This window comes from Mytilus edulis, chromosome 3, assembly GCF_963676685.1.
Source record: "Mytilus edulis chromosome 3, xbMytEdul2.2, whole genome shotgun sequence".
NCBI classification, from domain to species: Eukaryota; Metazoa; Mollusca; class Bivalvia; order Mytilida; family Mytilidae; genus Mytilus; species Mytilus edulis.
In genome coordinates this window covers 102,366,424-102,384,166 of record NC_092346.1, presented here as the reverse complement: position 1 = coordinate 102,384,166, position 17,743 = coordinate 102,366,424, and the positions used below count along the sequence as shown (strand labels likewise).

General features: G+C 33.9%; 2 protein-coding genes across 2 annotated transcripts; one reads left to right on the top strand and one right to left on the bottom strand.

Annotated features, from left to right (window-relative positions):
* The first annotated feature begins 8,811 nt into the window (after positions 1–8,811).
* On the top strand, positions 8,812–9,237 carry LOC139515545 (uncharacterized). Its single transcript, XM_071305122.1, has one exon. The coding sequence runs from the start codon at positions 8,812–8,814 to the stop codon at positions 9,235–9,237; it is 426 nt and encodes a 141-aa protein (XP_071161223.1).
* Positions 9,238–11,773: 2,536 nt separating this feature from the next.
* LOC139515011 (uncharacterized) lies at positions 11,774–14,903 on the bottom strand. The gene is made up of 2 exons (XM_071304571.1): positions 14,751–14,903; positions 11,774–13,048 (listed from the first exon to the last, which is right to left on the bottom strand). Exons 1-2 carry the CDS (start codon positions 14,772–14,774, stop codon positions 11,801–11,803), a joined length of 1,272 nt encoding a protein of 423 aa, XP_071160672.1. The 5' UTR covers positions 14,775–14,903; the 3' UTR covers positions 11,774–11,800.
* Positions 14,904–17,743: the final 2,840 nt, after the last annotated feature.

The following is a 17,743-nucleotide window of genomic DNA, read 5'->3' as shown; positions in this document are numbered from 1 at the left end:
TATATTAAAACTATACTCAAAAGAAAGTTCTGAAAAAGATAAGCATTTTCAAAGCTTCAACAAATTAATATTCATAAAACATTACAGAAACATCAAAAGTTAAATACTAAAACAGTTAAAATAACAATCCTTACTTTTATCTCAATATGGAGTTAAATCAAATTAAACTTAAAATAAACATTTAATCAACAAATAATTTATCTATCCAAAATTAAGGGGAATTAGCTAGGCTACGGAAGCGTATAGGGGCCTTATATTAGTTAGTTAACAATGCTTAAGAAAACTTAATTAATACAATACCATGCACTATAATGCATTAAATTGTTTTAATTTAGATAATTTACTCACTTATAAGAGATTTAACTTCTTTATTTATGGCAATATTAAGTCTTACTAATTTTAAGGATGTTAAGTTAAATATCTTTATTTTTTAGAATTTATTTAGTTGCATTAAATAAAACACTTTAATGTTAAGGAAACTTAATTAAGGAGTTTTCATCAATTATACTGTTTTAAATTGTTTTAATTAAGTTCATTTACTAACTTATGATAGATAAATCCAACTTAGCTAAGTCATTTTATTTTTTATATTCATCTAAAATGTATAAATTTAAAAACTTTATTTCTAATATGGCATAACTAAAGCTAGTTAACTGAAATGGTGTATATATACAGCGAAACTTTCCCACGCATCCACTGTCGATATCTTATATGATTTCTGAAAATAAGAGATAACAAGCCAAAATCAAAAATTTTAATCATGACCTTGACCTTTGACCTTGACCTCATTTTCATTTTTTTGGACCAAGGACCTCAAATCAAAAGACCCTAGACCTCTATCACTTATGGTTTTCCAGTTAAAATGCATATCACTTATATCAAATATAAAAGGGGAAATAACTCTCATATGGAGTCTCCGGATAGCTTCGGTCAAAATTAATCAACACATCCTGAGGATATAACGAACAATTTGGTAAAATAAATTTGTCGGTTTCTTATACGGTTGCAAAGATTAAGCGATAACAAGAAAAACAGTGTGCGGAGAGATATCTTTTACATGGAAAAGATTTTTGTTACGCGATGTCAGTTTCAAAAGCGTATTAGTTGTTCGATATCATATACCATATGTCTAAGCCACATCTTGCGAAACAAAAAACAGCGAAGGAACAAAAAATTGGCGGAAGAAAAAAAATAATAATCAGAACAAAACCAATAGGTCTTTGAACCGAAAAGGTTGAAAGACCTAATTATATCAATACAACACGTGTGATTACACTATCATATGTTAGACGTTATTTATAGTACTTGCAAAGCAGTTTTTCAAAATCGAATCATATTTGTTTTGTGATTAGTATTATAATGACAAAATTGACATATGTTACTCACAAATAAATGATAACCACCTTTTGAAAAGAGCTCATCCTGAAATAATGTGTACGAAAAAATAAACCTAAAAAAGGGGGTCCTGTTCGATTGTTTAGTTTTTGCTCCACAACGGAAACGGAAAACGGAACGGAAACGGAAAACGGAACGGAAACGGAAAACGGAACTGAAAGAATTTACATCTTTTCTTTTTGGTAACTTTATCTATATAGGAATGTTTTATATAGTATACTTAGTAACACAGTCATGTTAACAAGAAAATAAAGTAGAAGAATAAAATTAGAATAAAGGATTTTAAAGCATAAATTATTTAAATCAGTAGGGGATGATGAGACTGTGTGTTTTTGAAATATTTGATAAGGTCATGCGTACGTCTTTCATGCGATTTAGAATAGTCTACTCGATTTTTCTCTTTTACATAATAATGTTGATTAAATGTCAATAAGATAGTAACCCAACGACACAAAAAGAACTTTACATACGGCCTAAAAGATGGACTTTGACCTCGATTCGATAGAAAGGTTGTTAAGTAATACATTTGTTGGTAAATGTTTTTCATCGTTTTTTCTTTGTTTCTTTTTTACTTGCCTTGAATCAAGATTAGTGATGTGGTGTATTTTGTTGCATTGTTCTGAATTGTTGATATTATTCTTTGATATAATGGAAAGAAAACGTAAAAGAAACCTAATGGGGCAATGCTGTATGGACAACAACCGATAAGGAAACCCGGGAACTAGAATAGAAACTCGAATACACTTTATATTTATGTAAAATTGACAAAATCACTCTCTATACAAAGCCTTTCTCACCCAATTACAATACTGAAGTTTGCAGTTTGGTATTAACGCAAAAAAAAAAAGCACAACAATTCCTAGAAATTAAAATCAATAAATACGAATTAAAGCGAAAAAAGTGGCGGGAATTTAGTAGCCTACATGGATATTATACGTTTTGCAAAGTGCCCTTACCCAGTTAGTCTTAGTCATGTCTAGGGTTTTCAAAATCATATTGTCAAAACTGCTTTGTATATCATGCCGCTTAATTCTTCTCAGAAAATTCAATCCATTTCAAAAAAACAGATGACAGACAAACGGATAAACAATTGAACAAAAAACTGGGAGTTATCTCAGTTGCTCCGCATTGGTACACATATCCAGCTTCACGTGTGACATCCGTTAACATAGCTCATTATAGACGGCCGTACGGTAACCTATAGTTGTTTTATTGCTGTGTCATTTTTTGGTCTCTTGTGGACAGTTGTTTCATTGGCAATCATACCACATCTTCTTTTTTATAATTAATTTTTATTCATTCACACTAAAGGAATGTTGAAATGTGAGAGTTGCTTTCTATTTGTATTGGTAGTTTTTAAAAAATTTGATGCTATGTCAAGACAACTGAAAACTCGATAGTTATTTTTATAACGGAAATTATTTTTATTTTACACTTCGCATCATTTACAGATCGTATGGATGTTTCTACTGGCCAAACACCCGATTATCCAAGATATCATTTACTAAACAATACCTGACCCATAACAGTTTCTTGATATACCACAGAATCAACGGCCTGTTTGACCTGTTTAATGTTGTCCAATTTACCACGACTCTTTGCTTGCGGAAGCATAGGAATGAGTAAACCCAACATGCATTGTGTTTTCATGCCAAGAAATTGCCTCCGTTGAAATTCTGCAAACACCCCATAGAGCAAATTACATGGATGCTTAATATTGACCATTTGGTATATGGCTGTGTTCTAAGCGACACGTACATGAAGGTCATAAATTAATTCCTTCAATGAAATCAAATCTTTAGCTACTAATGACTGCCGTAGGGGGTCGACCGGAATTTTTAGCGAGGATTTCTTGTCATGTATCTGGTTTCATGTAACTGTTTAATTTCGATTTAAGTAGTATATATGTGGCTTTTTCAAAATATAACATGACGGTAAATATCCTTACCGATGTGTTTGAGCAATCATTGATGACAACACATTGTCATAGTTGCAACTGCAATATTTATGAAAAGCATTGATAATATTCTAATAATCAAGACGGTTACGCACTATGTTGGAGCATACTATATATGTTAGAGAATCTTGCAGAGAATGCATGTTTCAGATGCTTATCGAGCTTTTCTCTTCATTTGGCGTCCGTCGTCTGTTTTCGTTTTTATGAACTTTTGCAAATATCTTCTCTGAAACTACTGGGCCAATTTTACCGAACACAGTCATGTCTTTTAGAAAGTCGTCTTACAGTTTTGGTTAAACTTGGCAAAAATTAGTATCGGTGTATCTATTTTGAAAAGTATGTTGGATAACCCTGCCTGCCAGCCAAGATAGCCAGCATGGCTAAAATTAAAACATAGGAATAAAATGCAAGTGCTGTCTATTGAAAACCACTATGAATAGCGATGTTATGTATTTCCAAAACTGTTTGCTTTTTACTTTGATATCTAGCTTCTATCCTATTGTCAGCAATAATTGTTGTGTGATTTCGTTACTGGTTTTTGTAGTTCTTTCCATTTCCCCCTTAAATTCCGTCCATATATTTTTTTTTCTTTCCGTTTCCGTTACCGTTCCGTTTTCCGTTTCCGCCGTTTAGCAACACCCTTAGTTTTTAACCAAAAAAAATTTGTTATTAATGTGCGCATTTTCGGCATTAAACAATGTCTGTTAGGAATCGAATTCATCCAAATCATATTTATAAATACATATTATTAAAGATTCATACTTGTAAAGGTATGCATTTTTCTATCGGGAATTTTTAAAATTGAATCTGTATTTTGATTTATAAATTAACATACCACAGACAGAAAACATAAATCAGGTTAACCGTAAATAGTTAAAATCGAATAGTACCGCGCATTGATATAGTTTCTTTGTTCACTTTCATTTTTGGGAATGACTTTATTTTTACAATAGAAATTACATTTTAATTAGTTAAAATAAACTGTAGCATAGCTATTTTAATAGTTTTTATTGCCTCGCCTTGACGGAGTCAAAAAGCGAGACAAAGGTATGCTGTTTCCGGCGTCGGCGACGACGTCAACAATGTATTAGTTTGTGATTAGGTCTAGTTTATGGTGAACCACAAGTGGTAGGTCAATCATATTTGTTATGCAGTTGTATCAGCATCAGTGGCGGATGCAGGAATTTTCGAAAGGGGGGGTGCTAGCCCAGGGCAAAGGGGGGGGGGGGTGCAGGGGGGTGCAAACATAGGTCCCGATTCAAATGCATTGATCGGCCAAAATAAAGGGGGGGTGCGGACCCCCGGAACCCCCCCTCTGGATCCGCCACTGAGCATTGGCACATCTCATTTCCATGGAGATTATTTGGCCTTGTCCCCTCAGTAATGGTCTATTGGCTTCGAAACTTTTCAGCTTATTTAACATGTATTAGTTTGTGATTAGGTCAGTTTATGGGGAACCACAAGTGGTAGGTCAATGATACTTGGTATGCAGTTGTATAAGCATTGGCAAATCTCATTTTCATGGAGATAATTTGGCTCCGCCCCCTTAGATGGCGTCTGGACTAAAATGCACACGAAACGAACCTATATATTATCTACCCCATGCTCTGTAAACTGTTTATTTTAGACTTTTGATAGTTTGGATAAATGTTTTACATTGTTATAAATCAAATATGAGAATTTGAGTGAAATCGGTGACCATGAATTTGGCAGCTAGTGCCCCTTTAAAGCTCGATGCGACAGAAACAAAATCGTCACCGAGAAAAAATCAAATTAACTCGAACAAGCAAAAGTCTGTATAAATAAAATTTTCAAAAATTTATCAGAATTGAGTGACCAGCAGCAAGAATGCAACTGCCAAACAGAGCTTGAAAACATGAAGGAAAGAGTGCTCGACCTTCAGTGCCGCTCCATGAAAAACAATTTTGTTTTACCGGACTTTATAATGTCTATATAGATGAAAACACCGAAGAACTTCTCCGGTGCTTTCTTTACAATGAACTAGGCATTGACTATAAAATAGATTTCGGGAACGTTCACAGGTTTGGACGATATCAAGGAGGCGGAAGATCCATAGTAGCACGTTTCCTATATCATTGTGACCTACAGTACGTTTTAGATAATGCATACAGGCTACGGAACACACGATACGGCATTAAGCAACAATTCCCCAAAGAAATAGAGGACAGGAGACGAAAGCTATATCCTATTATGTTGGGTTTATTTGAAAGGGTGAAAAAATGCCGAACAATATAAATTGCTATCTTAGACTTGCATTACTGGTGGTAATTTTTACAACCTTTGAAAACCAATTTTTAGAGGCATTTTTCAGTACAACCTGAAAAATTGGAAAATAATCTATTATTTTACAGAATGAATATAACATGTATAAATAGGTGTTTATTCTCTTAAAAACCGTCTAATTGATTACATAAAACAAGCTTAACATTTTATCTAAACCTTTTCTTAATAACCCAAAATTTCTTTTGAAAATGGTAACAGGATAGACAAAATATTGTACCACCGATCAAAAAATGTTTCAAGATATTCTTGTATGACATCATTAAGATTGCATCTTTTAATATGTTGTTCTTAAAGTACTGTTTGTTTTGATTTGCTTATGTAGAGGATTGTTTGAATAAGTAACTTTTAATAAATTTTTCATTTTCAAAATTCTACATTTTTTTCAAATGACCCATATAAGTAACATTATACTTTTGATATACACAAAAGTAACAGCAACAATAAAATACCTGAGATGAACACACACATACCTATATATATACAAGTAAAACTAACTAAGAGTCCCCTGTCCTCAGTTCTAAAGACTGTTTTATTTCACTTGGTTTATATTAAAAGGATTTAGTAGGACTACTAGTTTTTCAGTATCAGACAGATTTGGAAACATAGGACTATATATTGCCATGTCATTAAAAAGTTTTAAACGTAAAACATTATTAATTTGACAGTAGAGGAGAAAGTGATTTTCATCTTCTAAGGTTTTACAAGTTGGACATGTTCTATTGTCTCGAGGTATTTTTAGATATCTGCCCTTCTCAATGATCAAATTATGGTCTCTAATTCTAATTTTTGTAAATAAACGTCTAGATTCAAAATTTGGATATCCTAGATAAAATTATTGGTCTTGTTTGACATTAATATTTTTGTAAAGAAAAAGTTTGTTATTTTCGTTCAAACTTGTTATTTTATTTTACAGTAATTCTGAATGAAAGTTGCTTGTAATATTCTTAATCCAAGTCTTAAGTTATCATTATTCATTTATTGTGTTGAATCTGTGATAACAGTGCTCATTGTTGAAGGCCATACGGTGACCTATAGTTGTTTATGTCTGTGTCATTTTGGTCTCTTGTGGACAGTTGTCTCATTGGCAATCATACCACATCTTCTTTTTTTATATTTACAAGTATAAATTCCTTGTGAATCAAGATGTTTACTTATTGTATAGCTTTCTTTTAGTAATGGGTTTATGTTTTCAGTATTTAATCTAGCCCAATAAAGAATTGCTTGTGTTTTTATATATTTTTCTATTGGTTGTCTCTTACGTTCAGCTTTAACACCTAAATTAACAGATGTTTTAATAAAACCATGATTATAGACATTTTCAAAACGTGCATAACAATATTTCAAAACTGTGCTTCCGTCGTTATCATGGTTATGAACAAAAATATTTTCCCCAAATTCAAATGAAAGTCGTAAATTGCTAGCAATTTCAACAACTCCTTTTTTAAAAACAACATAACATTTCTTGAAAATATAACTAATTGATCATTTAATGCCCAAGTGGGTTTCAGCGAGGAACACTAGATCTAGATTTTCTATATTTAAAAAAAAAGGGTCTTATTTTTTTATTTTTTTTTCATTTTTTTTTTAGACCACCCACTTCCCAGAAGCCCATTTAAATGGAAGATAAATCACCACAAAACTCATTTTATAGAATAAAAGAGTGTCTCTAATTCTATCTTATAATTTTTTGAATAGTATATGATTGAACAACTTGTTTTAATGATTGCAGATATTAATAAAAGAAATTGAATATATGAGATACTGGCTATCCTAACTCAGTATCTTTATACTACAAAATTTTAGGGTTTAAGCTACAGGTGATTGTGATATGAGAGTAATAATACTGTAAATATTTTCACAACTGATAGAACAATGTTTCATCATAAACAAACAGATATTTATATAATTATATATAATATATATATAAATGAGTTGTAGCTAGCATACTACATACACACACACACAAATGTATCCATAGTTTATGGTAGTTAGAGTTTCACAAGAAGTGGTGATTGCTGTCATCAATTTGGTATAATTATTAGATTGTTGGATTGCTGTTTGCATGATAGCCTCAGTTATTGTTTTTTACAATACGAGAAAAGTGGTCCACTAAAATTTTTTTTTGACGTACTACATGTAGCGGTAGGTGTATTTGTACGCTCATGCACATCCTGGTGTATGGTGGATTTGATGGATGTTAGGGAATCATCAAGCTTAGATGAATGAAACTGTGTTGTCGTAAACATCTTTTAAAGTTTGATGCTAACTGTAGCATGTGTAGCATTATCAATCAGCTTGGCTAAGATTTGTATCAGAACAGGAAAGTGAGAATGAACAAAGGTCATGTACTTAGATCCCTGGACCCTGATTGTCCCGGTTGTAACAAAGAATATAATGTTGAACTGCAATACTTGTTCCTTATCCAATATTTCGATGAGGAACAAACATATATGTGTATAAGCAGTTACATTTATTTCATGTTTGAAGCGGTGCAAATATAGAATTTTACCAAAAAAGCATTGTAGCAAAGGGGAAGAATAATTGTGGTCTTGTGAAACTGGCATACTACGGGGTGAAAGGATCAACATTGAACTGGATAAAGGACTTTCTAAGCAGTAGAGCCCAGTCAGTTGTTTTAGAAGGACATACATCATCTCCTTTAGATGTAATATCAGGAGTTCCACAAGGAACAGTCTTAGGTCCTCTACTATTCCTGACATATATCAATGACATGCCAGATTGTACATCATCAGATGTAAGGTTGTTTGCGGACGATAGCCTGGTGTACAGAAAAATTAGAAATTCTGATGATGCTGCAACTCTACAGAGAGACCTCACTGCTCTGGAAGAGTGGGAACACAAGTGGCAGATGTGTTTCCATCCAGAAAAGTGCACAGTCATGAGGATATCTAACAAGCGCAACACCCTGCAAACAACATATACCTTGCACGGACACCAACTAGAAGTTGTTGATAGCGGAAAGTACCTTGGAGTTACCATTAGTCAAGACCTACAGTGGAATAAGCACATTAATAACAGGAAAAGCAACCAGGACCCTCGGTTTTCTCCGCAGAAACCTGGGCCGATGCAAACCATCTGTTAAAAACACAGCCTATTGTGCACTCATCAGACCATCGATTGAGTACGCTGCCACAATGTGGGACTCCCATCAAACCACCTTGATCAAAGACTTCGACCGGGTACAGCGTAAAGCAGCACGATTTGTCTACAACCAGTACACAGACACTTCCCCAGGATGCGTCACTGGACTATTAGACCAACTCCAGTGGGATCCCCTACAGTATAGACGAATTAAACAGCGACTCGTACTATGCTACAAGATACAGAACCAACTAGTGGAGATACAACCCGCTATCTACTACACATCTGGGGACAACAGAACAAGGGGTGGCCACAGACTAAGACAGATAAGAGCTAAGGAAGTATACAAAAACTCCTTCTTCCCACGCTCTATAAGAGACTGGAACCTTCTGCCAGACACAGTAGCAGCTGCACCAACACTCGAGGAGTTCAGGGCCAGATTAGCCAGTGTGCCCTGGACCCAGATGCAGCCTAACTAGACATCAGCTTTCCAAATTGTACAGTGTATATAGTTTTGATTATTTTGTTAATATTCACTTTTAATCAATGGAGAAGCCTCCTGTAATGTTTTACCGAGCGGAGTTAGTAAATCATTCAAATATGAGGTCAACTCCTTAACGGAAGAAGGAGGCCAGAAACGCAAAAATAATGGAGTTTAACAGAAACGAAAAAAATAATGGACTTTGCAAAAAAAGGGAGAGAGCTTTTGATGCCTTTTCTGAAATTCTCCAAAAGTTCATCCTACAACAGTTTAAAATGCCCGCGATTTCGCGAGTGTTCTGGTAATAATTTATTTTAGAAATAAGACCTGCTGAATCTAAGGATATTGCAAACTTTATTTCCGCATCTGGGACAATATACCTAACGCGCCTCCGATTGAGGTTGTAAACAAAAAATCTCTGTGTAGTGATATCGGACATGTTTCAATTTTTAACAAGTAACTGAGCTTAACAAAGTATAGAACCTTAGAAAAAAAATGGAGTTATTATATGTATTCAAAGTATTAAATTTTCAAAGAAATAATTGTGTGAAAAAAAGGAACTTTTTACCATGAAGAGCCGCATCACGAAAAGATTTTCGGGGTATACTAATTTACAGAAAAATGAATCACACTTCGTACCCCGAAAATTTAACCACATATGCAAAAGTGTCTCACCTTCGAAACAAGCCATCATACATATTCAAGTTTACGATATGGGCTGAGCAACAGAGGAAAACGTTACCATTACCGCCTATGGAGAAACAATTACGCATATTGCCCCATCTGTACCTAATGCTCAAATGTATATAATTTTAAATGAAAACAGGAATCCGCCTACAGTTCTTTTTCTTTTCATATAAACAAGAAACGCACGTATTTTAAAGATGCTTAAAATATGCGTGGATGCACTATTTCACATGCATTGTCTATTCAACTTCACTGGACGGAATTCAATGCAAATTTTCCGTTGTGTTCGCTACAGACGACAACACGGGACAATTTGTGAAATCAACCGTTTAGAATTGGGTAAAGCAAATGGTAAATGTTAATCTCACAACAACAAAAAATACCATCTAGCAGCCTTATTAAGACCACAAGACTTTACCACCACCCAAAATTATTGTTTTTCATAAATCTTCGGTAGCCAGTCAGAGAATTGGTCAAAATCCAGTCCAAGTCAATAATATTGTATTATTGAATAGGTGTTTTTATAATGGCCCTGTTATATGTCCAAGGTCTGTAATAATACACCTTATCGTTATTTGTCCTTCATTACTAGATATCACACAGGTTCCCGTAAAAATTTGACGTAATAGCACAAAATATCTGACGCCACAATGGAAAAGTGATTGTTGTACATGCGTCAAAAGTTCAAGCGGCCGGAGAAGTCTGTAATGGCCAGAGGCAACGCCGAGGGCCATTACAGACATTCGAGGCCATTATTACTGACCGAGGACACATAACTTGGCCATTATAAAAACTCCGATTTCTTAATACATTTATTAACCAACTGAACAAAAGTGTAACTATGTGTTGCTGCCAACTTGATGTACTCTCTACTCTTTTAATGACAGGTTAGTTTGAAAAAAATAATTTGTACTTCACATCATAAAGCTTTTAATATACCAAATATCCAAGATATTAAGTTAACAGAAGTTATGTGTTGAAAAACAGGATGAGCAGTGATCCCTATATTTGAAAATCGGCGGCCATGTTAAATTTATTATATTTGATATAAACACTGTTTTTCTGTAATGGCCATATTTTTCTGTAATGGCACCTGTTTTTCTGTAATGGCCCTATATTAATGCCCAGTTTGTCTGTTGCAGTATTAAGCCCTGTTAGGGTTTATAATAAACAATAATTTTTGGCAATAATGTACTTAGTTGGTTAATAATAAATCTTGATTTATATTGACAGTGAAACGTTTTCAGTATTGCACATGCTGATTTATCCGTATTATGGCTTATTTGCTCCTATCATTTAATAAAAGAACATATATATTAGACAAGAACTGGAATCGTTTTGTGACGAAGATGAATTTCACATGCAAAGAACTACAAACAGATTTATAAAGTAGTCCAAACGCTTGAATGATAAACAAGATCCTGATTTTCAGACTGAATAAATGTAAACAATGATTACGCGTACGGCTGTGTGTGCAACCATTTGTGTTAAAACATCATATCCATGCAAGGCAAAGAGACGAATCTTGAAAATAAAAATTCGTTTTCCCGTAAGTTAATAACAACCATTGTTTTTTTTTAAATAGTGTTCAGTAAAAAAAACTTTTGCCAAAAGATTACACAAATAAATTGAAGATATAATGCAAATGGTCAATGTACTATTAAAAATAAAACATGTATAAAACGTTACGGTAACTTGAACTCGACAACCCTTACGATGTAACATTTTGAAAATACATCGACTGCATGAGATATTAATGTTGCGGGAAATGGCATGCAACGTTAACACAACTGATCAACATGAACTGCTGATAGACACTGGGGAAATCAATAATGATCAATAATTGGTCAAATTTAAGTATATTTTAATAGAAGCTAAGCAAAAATGGTGTGCAACATCAAAGATATGAGATGACGATATAAGGTTTTAGCCTCATCAGGCGTTTGTACTACATCAAAGTCTTCAATGGTCAGTCCTGTAACCAAGGATACCAATTGCCTAAACTCATGTGAAACTCCACGGTGAAGCGTTTGTTCAGTGTATTGATCTGCAATATCATCTAATACAGTGTCACCACAGGGCAGTGCAAACGATTGGTCCAATTTTCCGTAAATGATAGGCTGGAAATACATGACATTAGGAATCCCATAACATTGTTCCGCGAATCCTTGCTGACGGATTCGATGGTTGTTCCACATTTCTTCGAACTGCTTTAAATGCAACTGAATGATAGGCAAAAAACAAAATCGAACACATTCTAAATGTAAAGGGTCAGTATTGTTTAAAATTCCCTCTTCTACAAGACTGTTAAATAAATTTTTCCAGAAAATTGTAAAATTTCGCATTAAGAAACTCCATAACATTTCTATCCTCTGGTTTGCAGTTGACCGACCAACTGATACACTATGAACTCCAGCCGAAGGATCACGGTGGCGATATCGTAAGGCCATTTGGATTCTGTGAATAAGAACATTTTCAGTTCCCGCGTCAGTCCTAACTGATCTTGGCACACGCTTGTACTTCTTTAAGTGTTCTACGAAGTAACGAGCAACGTACCGTGGATTCTTCTTGGTATGACTGGCGGTGAGCCACATGATTTTTCTGGAAAAGCCATCAATACAACCATGTATTGAAATGCCGAAAGGCTTAAGTTTGTCATACCCATCCACGTGAAGACAATCATTAGGTCCTCTGCTGTTATAGGATCTTCTAATAAGCCGTCTTCGTCTTCTAGCATTGACACCGTCAGTGTCAATTACACTCAAAGCAATTCTGACTGTCTCTTGGGTTGCACGCACACCGTACAATGTATTTAGCAATCTCCACATTGTGCGATATCCCACTTGGTCGTATCCAAAACGTCGCAGGTCAACAATTTTACGTACAATATCAGGCAAAAGATTTTCAACACCTCTTCTTCTCAAATTTAATCTCCTCAAAATTCTTTTCAGAGTTCTCTTGCTTATCATCACATTGTGCAGAAACAGCAGGAAACCCAGTATTTCATCTTGCGTGTATAACTGGCTGAAATAGTACTCAATAAGTTCGTCTAATGTCGCTCCATCTTGTGGTTGGGGAATAATGGCATTCACTGTTGTTGCACATACACAAAACAAAACAATCTGAAAAATAAACATAGGATATTTAGATACAAAATTATGTCATAGCCAGAGAAAATACAATCCCTGTGTATCATTTGTGTACTTTTTTGTTTTTTTGTGATGTTGGTTTGTCTTTTGTTTGTTTGCTCGAATTAACCGATTCACGTCTATACTTACGGCCTTTGCTCTTTCACAAATACGAGATATTTCAGAAAGTGTTTGAGACATTTGTATCCTTTGCCGGGGTATTTTGCAGACGTACATGCATTTTTACCGGCATATGTTTTTCCCGGTCTTTGTATGTTTTACCCTTCACCGAGATGCTGTCACTCGTGCGTTTATAATGTAACATCATTCGGTAGATTTATCAATAGATACATCATCGAAAGGAGTGGTATTTGTGAAAATTACAAATCGCGGGGCGGTAAAATTTCACGAGCCTGAAAGGCGAGGAATATTTATAGACCGAAGATTTGTATTTTTTACAATTGCCACTACTTCCTTTGATACATGTATATCGTTTTAATTACACCGAATATCATCAAAACGCACAAATGACCAAAAGACAAATCCCTTGACAAATTCGTTACAAGCGTCTAAGTGAAGGGTTGTTACAGCAGGGCATTTAGAAGAGTCGGTTTTGATATGTATTTTGTCCTAACCGAATGGGGATTCCTCGTTATTACCTTAAATGTATCTGGCCAAGGCATTTGTGGGGCATCCGGGGTGATATTGGTCCATTTTATGTATAGTTTTGCACTTTTTTATACTATGAGGCCTGAGCGAATCAGGTGAGCGTGTGATCTAGTTTTATTTTATATTTTCTATTGCATTGTATTTATTGTTTTTGGACGGTTAACTTTCTGGTAATAAAACCCGTCACGGCCTGGCTAGGGAATTGGGAAGGCAAATGCTCACATTAATCTGTACCGATACAGCCTCCAAATGTCCTCCTTTCTACGCCATAACTCATGGTGGTGCTCCTGATAAAGGAGGCTCATACGAGACAAAAAGAAAAGGGGTAAACTTAGGTAATTATTAATGACAAATACCTCGGTGATATCAAAATCGCTGCAAATTTCCCTTGCAGCGGAATAAATTCATGAACATGTGCAAAAAATATACCATCTATTGACCAATCAAAAGCCTCCATTCTTGGGGGGGGGGTCCGGGGGTTCGAACCCCCCTTTATTTGGCCGCTCAATGCATTTGAATCGGGACATATAGTTGGACCCCCTTTTTAAAATGGCTGGATCCGCCCCTGAATTAAGAAGATAACATTTTTGGTCAGGGTATTTGTGCAACTGTACTAGTCTTGAGACGCAATTTCTCTCGCACGATGACTCGGTAGAGTTTTTCACAAGTTAACCATACAAATAAAAAAAAACACCACATAGGATGTCGATGTCGGACAGTAACCAAAATCTTTCTCTACTTATGTCCCGTGTATGTAAAGTAATATATTGAATAGACCACTTGTTGCAATGGCATTCGGTCGGATGGACCAGTTTATTCCAATATACCAGATCATACCCCCATCGAGTGGAGGCATAATATGTTCAATATGAATGAAAAGCTTGTAAGTTTTTCATATGAAGCCAGAGTTACCTGTTGACTTTCACTTCCTGTGTTTTCTTTAGTTGTACAGTATATTTTTGTAATATGTTCATTTAATTGATTTTTGAATGTCAAACTAGAAGTGATCAACTGTGATTCTACTTACCATTTTAATCATGTGAATATCCATTATCAGGTCACATAGTTTGGCGTCTTCCGAAATAAAAGCTTCGTCGAATTGAAATGCTGCTTTACTTCCAAGAATGGATGCGTGGTAATGTTTCGCTGTATATATACACCATAACAGTTAACTTGCCTTAGTTATGCCATATTAAAAATAAAGCTTTTAAATTTATACATTTTAGATAAATATAAAAAATAAAATGACTTAACTAAGTTGGATTTATCTATCATAAGTTAGTAAATGAACTTAATTAAAACAATTTAAAACAGTATAATTGATGAAAACTCCTTAATTAAGTTTCCTTAACATTAAAGTGTTTTATTTAATGCAACTTAATAAATTCTAAAAAATAAAGATATTTAACTTAACATCCATAAAATTAGTAAGAATTAATATTGCCATAAATAAAGGAGTTAAATCTCTTATAAGTGAGTAAATTATCTAAATTAAAACAATTTAATGCATTATAGTACACGATATTGTATTAATTAAGTTTTCTTAAGCATTGTTAACTAACTAATATAAGGCCCCTATACGCTTCCGTACTAGGCAGACCTATTACACTATTATAAGGTTTATATTTTAGGAAACTCAGTATTATATACAAGATTTTTATGAGTCCCTTACCAACGAAGTTAAAGGGGACTTTAGGTTTGAACTTTGTCCGTCTGTCAGAACGTCCGTCCGGAAAATTAGCTTTCTGCATTTTTTAGTTTTAAACATATTTATTTATAGTGGATTTGGAAACAAGTTTTGCAACTTATATAATTACCTTTCCACTTTGCGAATGCGAGTGCTGCCTTGTAGCGGCATTAGCCTACTCGTTTTCGAAATCTACAAGGATGTCTTTTACGTGCAAGAGATATGATCCTTAGACCAAGAAAAATCACACAATAATCAATCTTCTGCACATGTTTTAGTCGGTCATGCTTGTCTAACTACCGTTATATTGATTTGATATTTGGTATCTATACTTTTAACATTACAATTTACACATCAATTTCAAATTTTCTGTTTGAGAATAATGAGTTATTACTGGCAGGGGACTATGTATTGCCATGCAATACTCTCAGAATGCTGGATACTACCCATGCTGGTCTTTGTCCACACTTATTACGTTTGTGTATCACTTCTTAGCCATTTTTTATGAATTTATTTTTTTACGTTGAGATAAATTAATAGATTAATTAATTTGAAAGTGAGATATGTAACAAAGTAACGTAAGTGAGACAACTGTACATGTACCGTATAGTTTCTGGATATACATGATATAGGAGAAGTATTTCGATATTTTTTGGAAGGGGTTAAAAAAAGTACTATTTTCAGATAAAATTCATTTGTATTAGGTTCCTAAATTTATATTAATATATAAAAAAACATGACTTATACTTTTAAAAAAAGAAAATTTTAAATATGACACGGCCATGCTTATATAAGCTCTAAATGTATAGCATCACTCATAATTTACAGAAATTAACGATGCCTTCCCATTTATCCAACTTTTTGAAATAAGGTATTCTCATTTATTAATATTACCAATAATTGATAGTTTCCAGGTCGACGGGTTCAAACAGAAAGATTTTGAAAGCAGAGAAAACTGCATATTATAATCGGCATGACTTTATCAGATGACAATTATACCAATACTAAAATAAGGCATACGCATATTTATATACTTTAATTCAGTAACGGACCCACGATATCATGGGTGTGTTCTAGTATTTCCAAAACCTCACCTAAGTACTTCCTTAGATACCACAATAAGCCATTAATATATGATTTCCAATAGCATATTAATAAAATATGTAGAACATATCATTACCCTAAATCTGGGAATAGTATATCTAACGTTATTATATATATGTTCCTGCCTAAATCAATGTTCAGTTATCAAGCCACAATGAATTTTAATATAGAATTTCATAAAAAAAAAAAAAGAGAGGTCATTTGATTTCTATATAAAATCTAGCAAAATTATGGCCTGCATTTTTAGCTCATCCCATTTATCGTATACCCATTTAAAGGAATTTAAGTTATAAACGCCATGCGTAAATTTTAACGTCTGAGAGGTCCCGTGTTCTTATAAAGATGTTTTGACATAATGAAGTGTTCACATAACGTCATATGTGTTTCTTACCTCGTAATACCCATTTGACATTACGATGTATATATTTTGGCATAATGTAATAGAAATACGACATAAAGATTTTTTAACATAACGTAAAGAAATTTTCGCATCATGTAATAAAACTCTCAGATTAGGTAATGAAACAACCACATCACGTAATGAAGTTTTCACATCATGTAAAGAGGAAACCACATCATGTAATGAAGTTTTCGCATCATGTAATGCAGATTTTACATCATATGAGGAAGAATTCACATCATGTAATGAAGAATTCGCATCATGTAAGGTATAATTCACATCATGTAAAGAAGAATTCACATCATGTAAAGAAGAATTCACATCATATAAAGGAGAATTCACATCATGTAAGCAACATTTGCATCATGTCATAGTAGTTTCTTCTTATAAGGCAGTGATGGCGTTCCATATATTAACCTTGCATAGTCTTCTCGGTAAGATTGAATTCACGGGGCGTATGACATTTTGGCCGATTTTTAAAATTGTCATTCTTTCATTTGCGCCGATTTTATATTTGCTCCTAATTGCATTTTCAGCTTAACACAGATGAGTATCTACTTGTACATGTACTATACCTTGAAAGTATATTGGTATATTGGTTATAAACGTTGTTCACTTATATTTAAGTTAAGAAAATCCAGGCCGTTGCGTATGTTAAAATGCGAACTCTTAGAAATGCCCGCATCATTAAAGCGGAGAGATAGAAAAGATGAATTTTGTTAAAATTGACAATTACAACAAATATAGAAGAGACAAAATCACAAGAAAGGAATTTATTAGATGTGTTGCCTATAAATACTCGGCAAGAACAGATTTGTGATTTTAATGT

Excerpts from the sequence above, each read along its gene's own strand:
- LOC139515545 (XM_071305122.1), top strand. The coding sequence starts at position 8,812 with ATGTGGGACTCCCATCAAACCACCTTGATCAAAGACTTCGACCGGGTA.
- LOC139515011 (XM_071304571.1), bottom strand. The coding sequence starts at position 14,774 with ATGGATATTCACATGATTAAAATG. Across the intron at positions 13,049-14,750 it reads ATATTCACATGATTAAAATG|ATTGTTTTGTTTTGTGTATG; the intron begins GTAAGTAGAATC and ends TTTATTTTTCAG.